We start from the raw sequence: 14,173 nt of genomic DNA, 5'->3' as shown, positions 1-14,173 counted from the left end.
TATACATGATTAAAACAAAAAATTATCATATACTACTTCATAAACAGTTAAAATACTCATACCAACTAAACTCAACTCAGGCGGGATTATTGAATATGATCCGAAACATCTATTAAAAAATATACACGATCAAAACCAAAATTTATCATATACTACTTCATAAATTGTAAAAAACTCATGTCAACTAAAATTTAACAGGTCTCAACTTTTTTGATGATAGATTATTGAATGTGATCTACATTCATTCCTGAATATGATCGAAAAATACACATTGATTAAAACTAAAAATTATCCTATACTACCTCATAAACAGTTAAAAAACTCATACGGACTAAACTCAACTCAGGCAAGGAAAATGCCACAGTACAGAGGAACAATTTGTTTCCTGAAATGGAATGTAGACGCCAGAAACTTTGATCCACGTTTAATTTATTTTCTCTAACATTGATAAAGTACTAAGAGGAAGAATGTCATTCTGATTTCTCAGCAGCATGAAGGTACAGCTTTCCACTAGTTTCAGTCGCTTCCAGCTTGCAAGGTACAAAACCCTACATAGAAATCAACCACCATAACCCAATCTGTTGATTAATAAGTTCTCTGTTAATCAACACAACCCAAATAAGAATACTGGAGTAAAGAAAACATCGTTATTCATTTAGCGCAAGTTAATAACTCTTCCATGTATCTTCTGGTATCTTACTGTATTTCTTGCTTAATATTTAGGGCGCTGAAATATCTAAAACTGTGAATGAAAAAGATATGTTTTAGAGGAGACGATGGGCATGGAAGAGATTAAACAGCTCCTCCCCTTTTTTCTCTTATTTAGGGGCGTTCAATGCGTCAGATAAGGAACAAATAACATGTCGGTTGTTTATATTTAATCTATAAAAGACAATGGGCATTGGGGAATACTGTATAGTACTGCAATCGCACACCTGGAGAGACCCTTTTGGCAGGTCACTGGTCTCAACCATTAAAGCTGAACTGTTGCAGCTTTTGTGATCCAAAAACTCTTTAGATCTTGAATCATCCTCTGTGACCTGCATAAGCCATAGATACTAATAAAAACAAGCAGAAGTTTATTTGAAGCCAAGTATCAAAAGTGATCTTTTGCAGTTACCTTTGTAGATCTTGGCAGTATTGCTTTTAACCTTGCATACAGCAAGTTCAAATTCCTCTCTCTTCTTCCTTTGAGAATAATCCGGCTGAGAATCCTTTTGTATATAGAGAGTTTTATTTTGCTTTTTGGCGAGCAGTTTAAAGCTCTAATACCTATATTCTTCATTTTTCTGGTATACTGGACTTGTTCAAGTGTAGAAAAATACAGGTGAAGAGGGTGTAGATATAGAGGATGACTGCATTGCCTATGCCCTTGAAAAGATGACGGTGGCATCGTAGAGGGTCACGAGATTCTCTGTACATAAACCTCACATACGTTTCTTCTTTGAAAGTAGCTAATTCCAAGTTTTTGGGGATAGTATAATCGAAAAGCTGGGGGAGAATAAATGGTCTTTTCCCATGTCTAAGACCTCCTTTTAGATTGCATGTGATTGATTGGTAATAAGGAAACTGACCTCTCTCATTCACCTACAACTTTCTTTTGGGTCTTTCATGGTGGAATTTTATGATCTAGCTTGTTGAATGGATAATAAATTAATGATTATTAATATTATGGGATGATATTAGCAATCCCTCTTGCTTCATAAGAAAACAAGGGGAAATGGTTACTTTAGCAATCATATCTTATCTACCATTCTTGCAATATAGAATAGGGTGATCATTATTGATCTTTGGAGTTTGGACAGGTTAGATATTTATTTTATTTTAAAACTTGAGATTTTTTTATTTATTTTTTTTGGTAAGGTATGGTGGCATAATATTTGAAGGCACATGTTTTAAGAGATGGTTTGTGATTCAGGAAAATCTTGTTGAAGTGCTTATTCATTTTTTGGTTTTCCTTCCCACAACTTGCATCAATTATGTAGAGATCATGTTTAGCTTATTTGGTGAGTAGAAATCAATTTTATATAGAATCTGGTTGGAAATCAATGTTTGATAATATTATATTTAGAAGTAGTGTACAAAGAAAGAGTTCTAGAAAGATTGAAGTTTGAAATATTTTAAATGAGAATAATCACATGGGTATATTTAAAATAGTATATTATGGATGGAGTTTTGGAAAGATTTAGGTATGAGATAATTTAAATGATGATGGAGTCACATGGATATGGTTATATTGTTTGTTAGAGAGAAAAAAGTAGTCACCTAATTGATTATAATTAGCTTCCTATCACACTAGCAAGCTTAAGCCTACTTAAATCATTTACTTTTTTATGTTTCAAGTCATAAAATTAGAGCACATGTCATGATCTTATTATATCCTCACCTAGAGTTTCTACCAAGGTTTTCCATTATCAATATTTTTTATTTTTTTTAACAAAGAAGCAAATTCCTTTATCAATATTTATTCATTGTATATTATTACAACTATCACTATTGCATCAATAGAGTTATTAGATTCAACATAAATTAGTTACTTTTCTCTCTTTTTTGATAGTATATTTTGGTTGCAAATAATCTCTAAGACTTGTGAGGTTCAATCATCAACTCCAACATGATATTAAAGCTTTAGATCTATATTTTTTTATCTTTTATTGAGAGATTTAACCTTCAATGGTACACTTTGGAGAAAAATAGACATTATTGTTATGTTCAGAATGCATAAAAACCTTAAGATCAGCTATCAAATTGTCAAAATCAAAAGTCCAATTTTTTTTGAGATATTTTTTTAGGGCTATAGATTCCAAGCATAAAAGACATAAAATCATATGAATCCATATGATTGTACTATGCTATATGTTGTCACCATTAATGTTGTAGAAACCTACACAAAAATAAAAATACAACCTTACATAACCTAAATAAAAATACAAGAGTAAAGTAATCCTTGTTATTCATTTAGCACATGTTAGTCCCAATGGCTTTTTCAAAGTTCCATTGGAAGATGAGTTATTCTCAAAAATGTATTGTGGTTCAACAAAATATAGTTGGAATTTTCATTCATTTTTTTTAAAAAATAGCCATAACATTTAAAGGAACATGCTTTAAAAAATGTCATTGTTTCAAGAAAAACTTGTTGAAATGTTCATTCATTCATTGGTTCTCCCCTTTTACAAGTTGCATCAATTATGTAGAGATCATAATTAGCTTATTTGGTGAATAGAAACTAATTTTATATAGAATGTTGTTGGAAATTCATGTTTGATAATATTATATTTATGAGTAGTGTACAAAGAAAGTGTTGTGCATCACAACTCAAACCCCACCTACATAATTACACAAGTAGGGACCCCAACCTTTTTTTCTTTTCTTTTGCCCTTTCCTTGGTTTAGTTTTTTCCCCCTTTATTGTTCTCCTTTTTCCTCCCTTCTCTTTCCTTTTCGGGTTTCGAGCTTTGGGGATGATAGATTCCCAAATTGGCTTGGGGGATTATTCTCCTTAATCTTAAAAACATGGACTTGCCTCTTTTGGTTTTTGTTCTCCAATGTTTCGAGCTACAAAGATATTGTTAGGATAACCGGTGGACAACTAAGAGGGGGGGTGAATCAATTGTCAATGGATTATGTGAATTAAAGCACTTATAACCTTTTACCAGAATATAAGAAAATAGATATCGGAATAACTGATAAAGCATTAAAACATAATTGAAAACCAAATAATCAATCTCATGCAACCATAACACATAACACCATGATTTGTACAAGGAATGTAGTACCCCTTCTCGATCGGACTTATTAGACTGATATTTTGTTGCAGTTTATTTTTTAGTTGATACATTCTGCTAGACATTATTCAGACATATTGGATATTATTTCATGTTTATCTAGATATGAGATGTATGAGTTATTTTCAGTATTTCAGTACTTGTGATTGTAGCATTTATGGATTATTGCATTATACTGACACCTTACTTTATCTATGCGATGTGTCATATTTATGTTGCGTGTCTGCGATTGTATTGGATGCAAGGGGACGATCTTCCTTCACTCACTTCGATGAGACAAGGAATGTTGGGATTCTCCTTCATCGGTGTGTATGTCGTATATTCTATATTTGTGTATGGGCATGTGTGGTTCGATGATGTAGGATATTGTAGGTACAAGTACCAGGTAGGTATGGGGTATCGTCTCCACCTGGCTTCACAGGTCTGAGCGTGCCTTATATGTCCGATGGGAGTGGAGGAGATAGTTGTTGACCCTAATTCTTACCCTAAGTCTACTCTTGTGAGTGTCATCAGTCGGTCGTCCACTCCTTTTGTTCGTCCTTCGAGTCTTCTTGTATTTTCCTCAATTTGCGTGCCATAGTGGGTTCGGTTAATTATTTAAGTTTAAGTTGTCATTCATTGTTGGTATAAGCAATGTATTCATTATTATGCCTTTATGTCTTGAACTTAGCTTATTTAGTTAATTTACTAGATCTAAATCTATAGTTGTGTTATTTTGGAAAAGTAACCATGTTTAAATTAAATGGAAGAAGTAAAATAAATAAAGTTAATTCTATTGCTTTTAGACTTAAAGAAAAACAAAAATAGAGTTAAAATTATTGATTTTTACTTTTGTTGAAAAGAGTAATTAAATTTAAAAATGTGAGAAATGTATTTTTCAATAAAGAAGAAATTCCCATTTATTTTTGAAGGAAAATAGAAAAAAGTCAATTTGTTTATTAAATGTTTTCATGAGAAAAATATTTCAACCTAAAAGCTTAGGTTAAGATATAAAATATTTCAACCTAAAAGCTTAGGTTAAGATATTTTCCCTATATATCTCTAAAAATATTTTTGGGAAGGAGGCTTGTTTGGAAGAAGAGAAATTCTGGAAAAATTGTTTTGGAAGAAGCTTTTGATTTAGTTTGGAATTCTGTTGAAGGATTGAAGCTCACAAATTTCTTCTTGGAAGCTCCATAGGTTGGTTGATTTCTTCTTGTTTGTTTTTAGAAATCCATGCTTCTTCCCAATTTCTGGATGTTGTTAAAAGTTTGATATAACGAGTGTTGGGTTATGAATTTTTTTGCTATGAGGTTATTGGAAAATCTCAATCAATTTTGTTATTAAATTTCAACTTCAAACTCTCCCAAATCAATTTCATGAAAAGTGTTGGTAAAAAATAATCTTTTTCTTCATTTTGGTTATGCAAGAAATTTCATTCCTAGTGATTGTAGTTTTGTTTATTTTTGTGTTTTGGGTAGAGTCATGCTGGCAAAATTTTGGCCAAGAAACTTCCCTTCATGCCTTCAATTTTTTTTTTTTTAAATAAATCCTTCCTGGTATTTTCCAAATTGGGGAAAATTTATGAGTTAAATTCTCCTTGTTCTATTCTTGTTTGGCAAAAAAATCTAATTGGGGGGTGACAAACAATTTATTTCCCAGCCAATTTGAAATTGGGAATGAATTGGCTTGTTTTGGGGAACTAATCCCTATCTTTGTTTTGTCTCAGAGATTTTTCTTGCTAGTTTAATTTTATTACCAGTGAATTAAATTAATATGTTGTTTTTTTTTAATTTTATATGAATTTAATTAATTTTATTATGTTTTATTTAGCTCTGAGTGTGCAGTAAATTCTCTGATTGTCATTGTTATGAATTGAGTTTTTTATAAAAAAAAAAGAGAGAAAATTTATAATGAAATTTTTTTTTGGAAGAGTATAGAGGGGGAGGCGAAGCCTGCTACCCCACGGTAGCAGTATATTTTTTTTAAGTTAAAAATATATATATAATTGTTAATTAATATTAATGTTAATCAAATAAAAATATTAATAAATAACTATATATATATATATATATATTATTTTTGGTTATTTGTTATATTATATTTATATATTCTGGAAAATAAAAAGGGGGTGAGTAAAATTTGTGGATTTAAATGTTTTTTTTTTTTTTAAATTAGATATTATATTTCAATATAATATAATCATATAATATTATATTCAATGAATATATGTTATATTGAGATTATTTTATATTATTATATATATTTGTTTAAATTGGAATTCAATTTAGATTATGATTATAGTCAATTCGGATTAATTATAATTTACTCATAATCAAATGATTGGGGGTTTAAATTTTAAATGTGGTTTCAATTAACCTTATTAGACATGTGACTTCATCATTTCCTTATGTTAAAATAGATGTGATTTCTTGATTTTTGGAAACTTGTATTGCAAGTATTTTATGTTGTCGACTGCTTAAAGGAAAGATTGCCTATTTTGGAATCTTGTATTAATAATGATTGCAGTCAAGTTTAAATGTCGTTGCAATTTTGGTAAGTTGTCATTATGTCGTTTGATGTGTACCCCCTTAGTCAAGTGTCATTGTTTAAACCCTGAGGATGTGAGCCATTATGTGTTATGTTTCCTAATGGTCAATCCTGGGTTAGTGACTGTGAGTCCTTCCCCTGTGTTATGTCAGGATTAGATATGGCTGTCAGTTTCGCCATAGAGTTCTCATAGAGGGACCTTTCCTGTTAGTGTCTTAGGAGAGAGAGTCGCTTTCGAGCGGGGGCCGCACCCGAAGTGGATGGCAGGATAACCCCTTGGAAGTCAGATAATAAGTGATAACCTAATAATTGATTAGGGGGTGGGTAGTTATTAAATTAATTAAGATATTGTACCCCGCACATGGTTGAGTGCCTGTACAGGATCAAGGTGTGTGGGAAGGCTTGGAATGGCAAACCTACCACCTTGTCTTCACGAAAGGTTGGTAGGGTCCGCATGATGCTTAGATGGAACCGGGGGTTCGGGAGAGGTTTCCAAGATAACCTTGGATGGGGGTCGAGACCTATGGAGGCCTACCTAGGGTAACCATCTTAAGCCATGTCATGACACTCTCTCTTTAGGGTTTGTGAGTTGAGTCACTTGAGTTCTACGGAGTCATGTGTACTATTGTACTTGTCTTATTGCTTGCTTGAGGGTCTTCTGCTATCTCCTAGCATGGTGGGGTGGTTCCATTATGGGATCACATGGTCGGGTGGTAGTGCCACTTCCCATCGGATATATTGGTTCTTACATTCTTGCGAGGATCGACTTCATTGGTGGTTCTTGGTTCATGATTTTTGTATCAAATCTTGTTCGAGATTATTGTACAGTTGTGACCATGTGGTCATTGCATTATTAAACTTTGTAACCTTGGCTTTGTAACTTATGTACTTTTATTGTTCTATTGAAGCCCTGTAATTTATGGAATATTTTAATTTAAAGTTCAATGGATTGTATGTTATTTCAGTTATCCTTCATCTTATGTATAAATGAATCATTGGAAGTATAAATATTGTAACTCTTTAAACCTATCTATTTGGAATCGGTTTTTGAGTTTGAGTTAGCTAATCGTAATTGGATTTCCCTAATTTAGATGGATAATTAGATTAACATTGTGATGTAGTTTTATTTTGAAGTAATCTTCGTTGGTAACCCTTTAGGATGTCATGGTTAGATTTTCGCTTGTGTTATTACATGTAATGTTTAATGTTTGTGCTTAATCTTTTTAAAAGAAACTTATTGCACCCCTTAGTTGCCTTGTAGTGTGATTTTCCTTTAGGGTTTCTGGCGGGGCATTACATGGAAAACCCAATAAAGAGAAAAACCATGGTGGGAAACCCTCCCCATAGTCAAATGATACTTCTGCAAAAAGTATATGATTACAATAGGGGCATGCACATGCAGGAAGGCACACTGCCTAAAATGCACTGCTCATCACAACGGAGTCTTACTGACTATAAAAGAGGTCAACCACCTCAAAGTATTTGGACAACAATCTGGAAAGAAGAATTGTCTATGATAGCATCAAACATGCCAGATTACAGTTTTGGTTAAGCTCAATACCAGAGGTCTAAAACCTCTTACATAAACCCAACTTGACCACCTATGATCGACCAAATCCTCTGCACAAATGATTATTACATTATTCGCTCCTTGCCTATATGATCTACATTGAGATCTTACAAATATTTATACAAGCCCTGGACCTAAACAATTAGGTCGGCCACACAAATGATAATTCAATAGATCCGTTACATAATCCTAAAATAAAATCATAAAACATGTCGGCCTAAGGCCAAACAAATATCATCCAATCAATAAAACATCTCAGAAGTGCATCAGAAGGATCCACCAACACGTTTCATGAAACCGGTCCATAACCTAGATAGCACCGGACCTAAATTAGATCCACACACGCCAAAGAAATGACACCATTTAGTCAAGGCATGAACACAATCACCATCAGCATCCTAAATCCCTTCTAGAAGCTGCACCAACACCACTTGGCATTACATCAAAGATCTTCAATAAAGCTCTATTGGTGAAACCCTTACCGGACCTACAAAGCAGGCTTACTAGAACATAAGATAGCATCCGATCAAGTCAATACCAACTAAGTGAAACATACTTCAAAAGCATATGAACCATTCATACAATCTTATTCTATCATTCTAATCATACTGGTGACAATCAACTGATAATCTTCCCAATCCAATCCTTCTACCAGAAGCCGGTAAACAACCATAATAGCTAGTGTTGACATCAATGCAAAACATAATCAATTCCTCCAAATTACCAACAAATATCTGGTTCTAAGTTGGAACCATAGTTCTTAAGTCTCTAATCCTCGGTGTTGTCACTTTCGATAATCATACATTGAGGGTTCATAGAACACAAAGTGATATGTGATCTTTGAAACCCTGACCCCTGACCCCCAACAGGGTCTTTTTCACTCGACCTATGCTCATACAACACTTAATGATGTTGATGCCTAATGACATCATATACCTTTTTGCTTATAAAATAAAAATTGAGGGCTCATGTTCTCATGTTTCATTCTTGATCCTCTTGAGAACCCTCTTGTGACCAATTGAACACACATTACCCTTTCAACTAAATTCAATTCGCTTGGGATCATCGTCATGTATTGGACTTTGGCATTTTCAAGTATTTGGGTTGAGGTAGAGTTCATGTTCTTTTCTTTCCTTTCTTTGTCTATGTTGGCATTTTTGATGATTTTATTGTGATTGTCATTGATGGACACACACTTGCTATGAGATCACTTTTTGAATGTATGAATTATGCTCAACCAGTATTTGTTCCAAACTGGTATTATGTTATAGTCTTTAGACTATCGATGTTATGCAGAAAAGTGTTTACCGATCTCAAGCGATATAAAGACCCAAGCGGCATGAAGAGCTCAAGCGAAGTGGAACAAAGGAGCTAGAAGCGGCAATTACCATTTTCCCAGTCTTCATTTTTGTCAATCGGTAATCTGTTTAAACCGGTATTACTCTGAGTTACCAACCGGTAATCGGTAAAGTTGTACAAACCGGTAATACTCTGTGATGAGTTACCAACCGGTATATTTTTGTGATGAGTTACCATCCACCGACACTTTGACGATGATTTTGTGTCGTGTTACCAAATGTGTCTAGATACAATGAACCTAGGAACTTACAATGTAATCCTATTGGACCGACATGAAATCAGATTCCTTTTAAGGACATCATGTCTAGGGTTTAGAAGGAGAGTATGTGTGTAGTTGTTAGGTTTTGTTAAGTTTTTTTGTGGTTGACAAAGTTCTTGTATGTGCGATCTTAACTGAGAAGATCAAGTTTGTGTGCTATAACAGAGTGTGGATTTACTAAAGACTTAAGTAATGCTGAAATGCATTAGCAATGAGCTACCATGGATCTAATCAAGCAGATTGTGCCATTTGCTAGATCATTCACTTGTTGATTACTCACATCTTTGTCAAGTCAGAAACCCTTAACCAGGTAGGCCTAGAAAATCTTTTGTAAATCCTCTAACAAGGTGATTCACATCTGTGGATTTAAAATCCTCTCACAAGGTAGTCTTTAATCAGACTTATCTCCTAACAGAGATTGAGATTCCTAACAGGATCTGTTCTGGTAAAGAACATTGTATGACCTTAACCGGTCTGGTTACTATTTTGCAGATAGTTACTTGTGAGTTTCATCTCACCGTGGCTTTTCCCATTTGGGTTTCCACGTCAAAATCTCTTGTGTTATGGTGATTGTTCTTCTGTGCGTGAATGTCTTATTTGCTATTTGGTCTGCATGTGTGTTAATCGGTTTGTTTGTGAAACTTCTTTATTGGTTTACTGTTGGATTGTTAAAGTGTTTAAGTACAGTATTCTTTGGTATACTAATTCACCCACCTCTTAGTATTCATCAATTGGTATCAGAGCCAGTCTTTCTATAAGTCTAACCACTTGGAAAGAGATATGGGGGAATACATTGTGAGGGAACTTACTTATCAGCTCACTCAGACTGAGCAAGCTTATGATGAACTTAAAGTTAAATATAAGGCCTCTCAGGCAAAAAGAAGAGAGCATGCTGAAAAACTAATGGAGCTAACTGAAAACAGTTCTTCTGATGAAGCGGACATGGAAGCCCTAGTTCAAGAAGTGGAAAAATTGAATGAATCCAATACCAACCTGAGAAAGGAGTTGGAAGGATTGACTATCCGAATGTGTCAAGAGCTTGAGAACTGGAGGAAAACTGAAGATATGGTAAAAGACAAAGATCGTGAGATCTCCAAGCTGAAGCAAGAAATCAGTGTTCTCACCGCTCATCTTCAAGAGAGTAAAGTGGAAAAAGAAGAAGTGCAAGGTGAACTAAACATGGCTATTTCTGAGAATGCAACCTTGAAGGAATCTAATGCTGCTATTTCCAAAGAACTCACTGAGTCAAAGGAAATACTTGTCAAATTCAATAAGAGCACTGTGAAGATAGAGCAGAAGCTTGAATCAGCTAAACCAGTAAAGAATACCAATGGACTTGGTTTCTTTGATTATGAGGAAGGTGAGACCTCTGGAACAAAAGATGGAGCATCAAAGAAGAAACCGACACCAAAGGATAAAGGTAAGCAAAAGTTCAAACCTGTTTGCTTTAATTGTCTCAAGGAAGGACACACTGCCAATGTATGTAGAAGTAAGGCATATAATAATTTTCCTTATTTTTTAAACGATAAGCCTAGACCCAATAGATTCAATGGTAATTGTTATGCATGCAACAAGTTTGGGCAGAGAGCATTTGAATGCAAGTCTGTCATGCAAAATACCTGAAGGTATCCTCAAAGGAGTCAAGGAGCTTTTCTTGAACCCTCTGGGAATCGGAATCCAAACTAGTTTAATACCTATAATCATCAGTCAGGTAGCGGTGGCTATCAAGCAGCAATAGGATGGAGAGCAAACTATTTGATTTGTCATGGTTATGGTCACACTACTGCAACATGCAGAAGGAAGAATGGAAACATGAATAATGGACCTTGGAGAGCACCTGGAATGGTTTGCTATCATTGCAACAAACCGGGTCATACAACAAGATTCTGCAAAACTAGAAAGAATATATTGGATGATATACCGGTCACTCCAGAAGGAAAGATTGATGTTGAAACTGTTCAAGTGGATATGAAGAAAACCTGGAAGAAGAAGCCAGAAGAAGTGATTCAAGAAGAACCGGTTTCTGCACCTAGTGTGGAAGTCATTGAACCGGCAAACTAAGCATCAGAAAAGCTTAGGGGGAGCAAACAGTGAAATGTTTCAAACCCCTGGTTTACACCGGTAAAAGACCTCAACCAGTATGTGATACCTGTCAGTTGGTAGAAGATCAGAAATGGTAAAAGGCAAATTAGGGTTTACGCCCTAATAATGGAGCATTTATTATGGTAGGTGAAGAACTTGTTTAAAAGGATTTTTCAAATTATTTTTCACTTATCAGTTCTCGAGTGAAGAAGTATTCAAGCAGTGAGTGAAGAAGAGCGATTTGGATTGCGATTCGAAGAATTTTTCAAAAATCTTGAAGAAGAATCAGAAGCAAACATCTGTTGGTGAAGTGTAGAACACAAAGTGGCATTTCAGCAATCGAGGGAGTGTGTGGCGAAGTATAATTTGCGAGCCCTAAATTTCAATTTACGAAGGTACTTTTCAAATTTCTCTGTTTATCATGGCTTCTACATCACACCCTAGCTCTAGTGCACCCGTTGATTTTGTAGACTTCATTCAATGGAAGGCAAAATGTAATGCCCTATCTCAAATACCTACTGGTGTCATAGTCGAGGAAGGCATTTATGATTACATTGACTGTAAGATTGAAGATCTAGGATCTCTGGTGATCCATTCTTAGTTGAGTTTGTTTTGCGGAAAGGAGAAGAAGATTAAACCGGAATTTAGCATCCTAGAAAAGAAGAAGCTTCACAATGTAGTCTATTTCCTTGAAGAGTTTTTAGATGATCACATCGGCATCATTCTGAGCAAAGTGCACGGTGATAAAATACATTTAGAATGGACGCATTACATAACACCGGAAGCAATTCATGTTGTCACCGGTTTCTATAACGTCGGTGAAGTGCCAGCCCTAAGGAAGATCAGCAAAATGGAAATGACCAAGCTCACTGGTTCAGTGAGTGACTCATGGCGAATGACTGTCAATTCCATCAAGGACGATTTGGTCAAATATGCGTGTATGGTGATAGGGTACCGGATGCTCCATGCCAGCAGAATCAACTTTGTCTCTGTTGCAGCGGTAAATACTACCTACAGGATGTTTAAGGAAGATGCATCGTTTGATTTGTGCACCTATATGCAAAGACAACTTCTGTTGAACCTCAAGTCAATTAAATAGGACAATGCCTTGAGATTTAAGTTTGGACAACTATTGGTTGGGTTGTTCTTCTACTTCCAAGGTTACTTCTCAGGAGTCAGAGATATTCAGTGGTCTGCGGACCAACCGATTACAAAGCAAATCAAGGAAAGCCTTCAAGCGGTCAGAACCGGTTATCCAGAAGTTCTGAACAAATACTTTGATGAGTTCATATGCAAAATGAATCAAAGAGTAAGAATATCCGGTGATATTGTCAAGAAGTATGAGGAGGACATCTGCTTCATCATCAAAGTTGATGAGTGCATAATGGAGGCGGTTGAGCCTAGACAGGAAGAAGTGGAACTGATGGGATATGAGGTAATGTATGACATGCTAGATGGGTATGCCTCTACCCTACTCGCCTCACCCCTTGATCCAAAGGCAAAGAGAACTGGCACTTATTTGGAAAGGGTAACACCGGTTGAAGAACCCTCAGTAAAGAAGGGAAAGGCAGTACCTTCAACACCGGCACCAGTTATTGCAGCCAGTCCCAAAGTGACCAAGCGGTCACCAGCAAAGAAGATACTGGAAGCTACACCCGCTAAAGTCTTTGAGAGGAAGCGGAAGACGAAAAGAAACACACCAGACTCAGAGGACATTGTGTCTGAAGAACAGCCTAAGAAGACCAAGCAAACGAGGAAAAAGACAAAGAATGAACTGGCAACATCTGCACTGGTAAATATTGATATCTCCTCCTACATACCTTTGACACATTGTCAAAGAACTATTAAGAATATTAGGAGAAAAGTGCTTAGTGATTTGAAAGAGTGCTTTGATGATTTTACTGATGATGAAAAGAAAGAAGTTGAATGGGAAGTCATTAATTATTTATGTATTAATGACCGATGGCCATCAGAAATTAAGTCTGAGACACCTAATTCTTTATATAATTCTTTAGATAACAAATGGCGCATTGCCATAGAGAAGGAATAGAAAATAAGAGAGGAAGTATTTGCACAATACTTTCCTGATGTGCCCAAAATAGAACTTTATGAAGTGATGGAAAGATATAAGGGCCACTTCTTCATGAGAAGAAGGAGACTCCTATTGCTAGAAGGAAAAGTCCCTGAAGTGACTAAAGATACCCACTCCCTTACTCAATCTGCTTTAAGGTTGCATCAAGTGGCTGAAGCCAATGAAAAGGCTGAGCAAGAACCGGAAATCACTCAACTGGATGAAGCGTATGATAGTGAAGGAGTACTGGTCACTGATCAAATGGAACCCATTGATGTTGATGCCTTGAATGATGAAGATGTTATTCTGGGTGCATCAACAGAAGTGGGAGGCCAAGAAAAATAGGCAGAGGAAGAGAAGAAGAAACAGGATGAAGAAAATAGAAAACAGGCAGAAGAGGAGAATAAGAAATAAGAAGAAGAGAAGAAGAAGGAAGTGGAAAAGAAAGAAGAAGAGAAACGAAAGGAAGAAGAAAAGAGACAAGAGGAAGAGAAGAAGAAGAAGAAGGAAGCGGAATAG

General features: G+C 35.3%; 1 protein-coding gene across 2 annotated transcripts; it reads right to left on the bottom strand.

The window, feature by feature from the left end:
• Positions 1-208: 208 nt before the first annotated feature.
• LOC131074179 (uncharacterized) lies at positions 209-1,297 on the bottom strand. 2 transcript variants are annotated; one of them, XM_058010743.2, is made up of 3 exons: positions 1,121-1,297; positions 936-1,058; positions 209-548 (listed from the first exon to the last, which is right to left on the bottom strand). In XM_058010743.2, exons 1-3 carry the CDS (start codon positions 1,283-1,285, stop codon positions 471-473), a joined length of 366 nt encoding a protein of 121 aa, XP_057866726.1. In that variant the 5' UTR covers positions 1,286-1,297; the 3' UTR covers positions 209-470. The 2 variants fall into 2 exon arrangements, with proteins under 2 accessions (XP_057866726.1, XP_057866727.1); XM_058010744.2 differs by having other exon boundaries at positions 936-1,040.
• Between the last annotated feature and the right edge of the window lie 12,876 nt (positions 1,298-14,173).

Source organism: Cryptomeria japonica, chromosome 8 (assembly GCF_030272615.1).
Source record: "Cryptomeria japonica chromosome 8, Sugi_1.0, whole genome shotgun sequence".
Taxonomy (NCBI): domain Eukaryota; kingdom Viridiplantae; phylum Streptophyta; class Pinopsida; order Cupressales; family Cupressaceae; genus Cryptomeria; species Cryptomeria japonica.
This window is presented reverse-complemented; position numbering and strand designations above follow the sequence as displayed.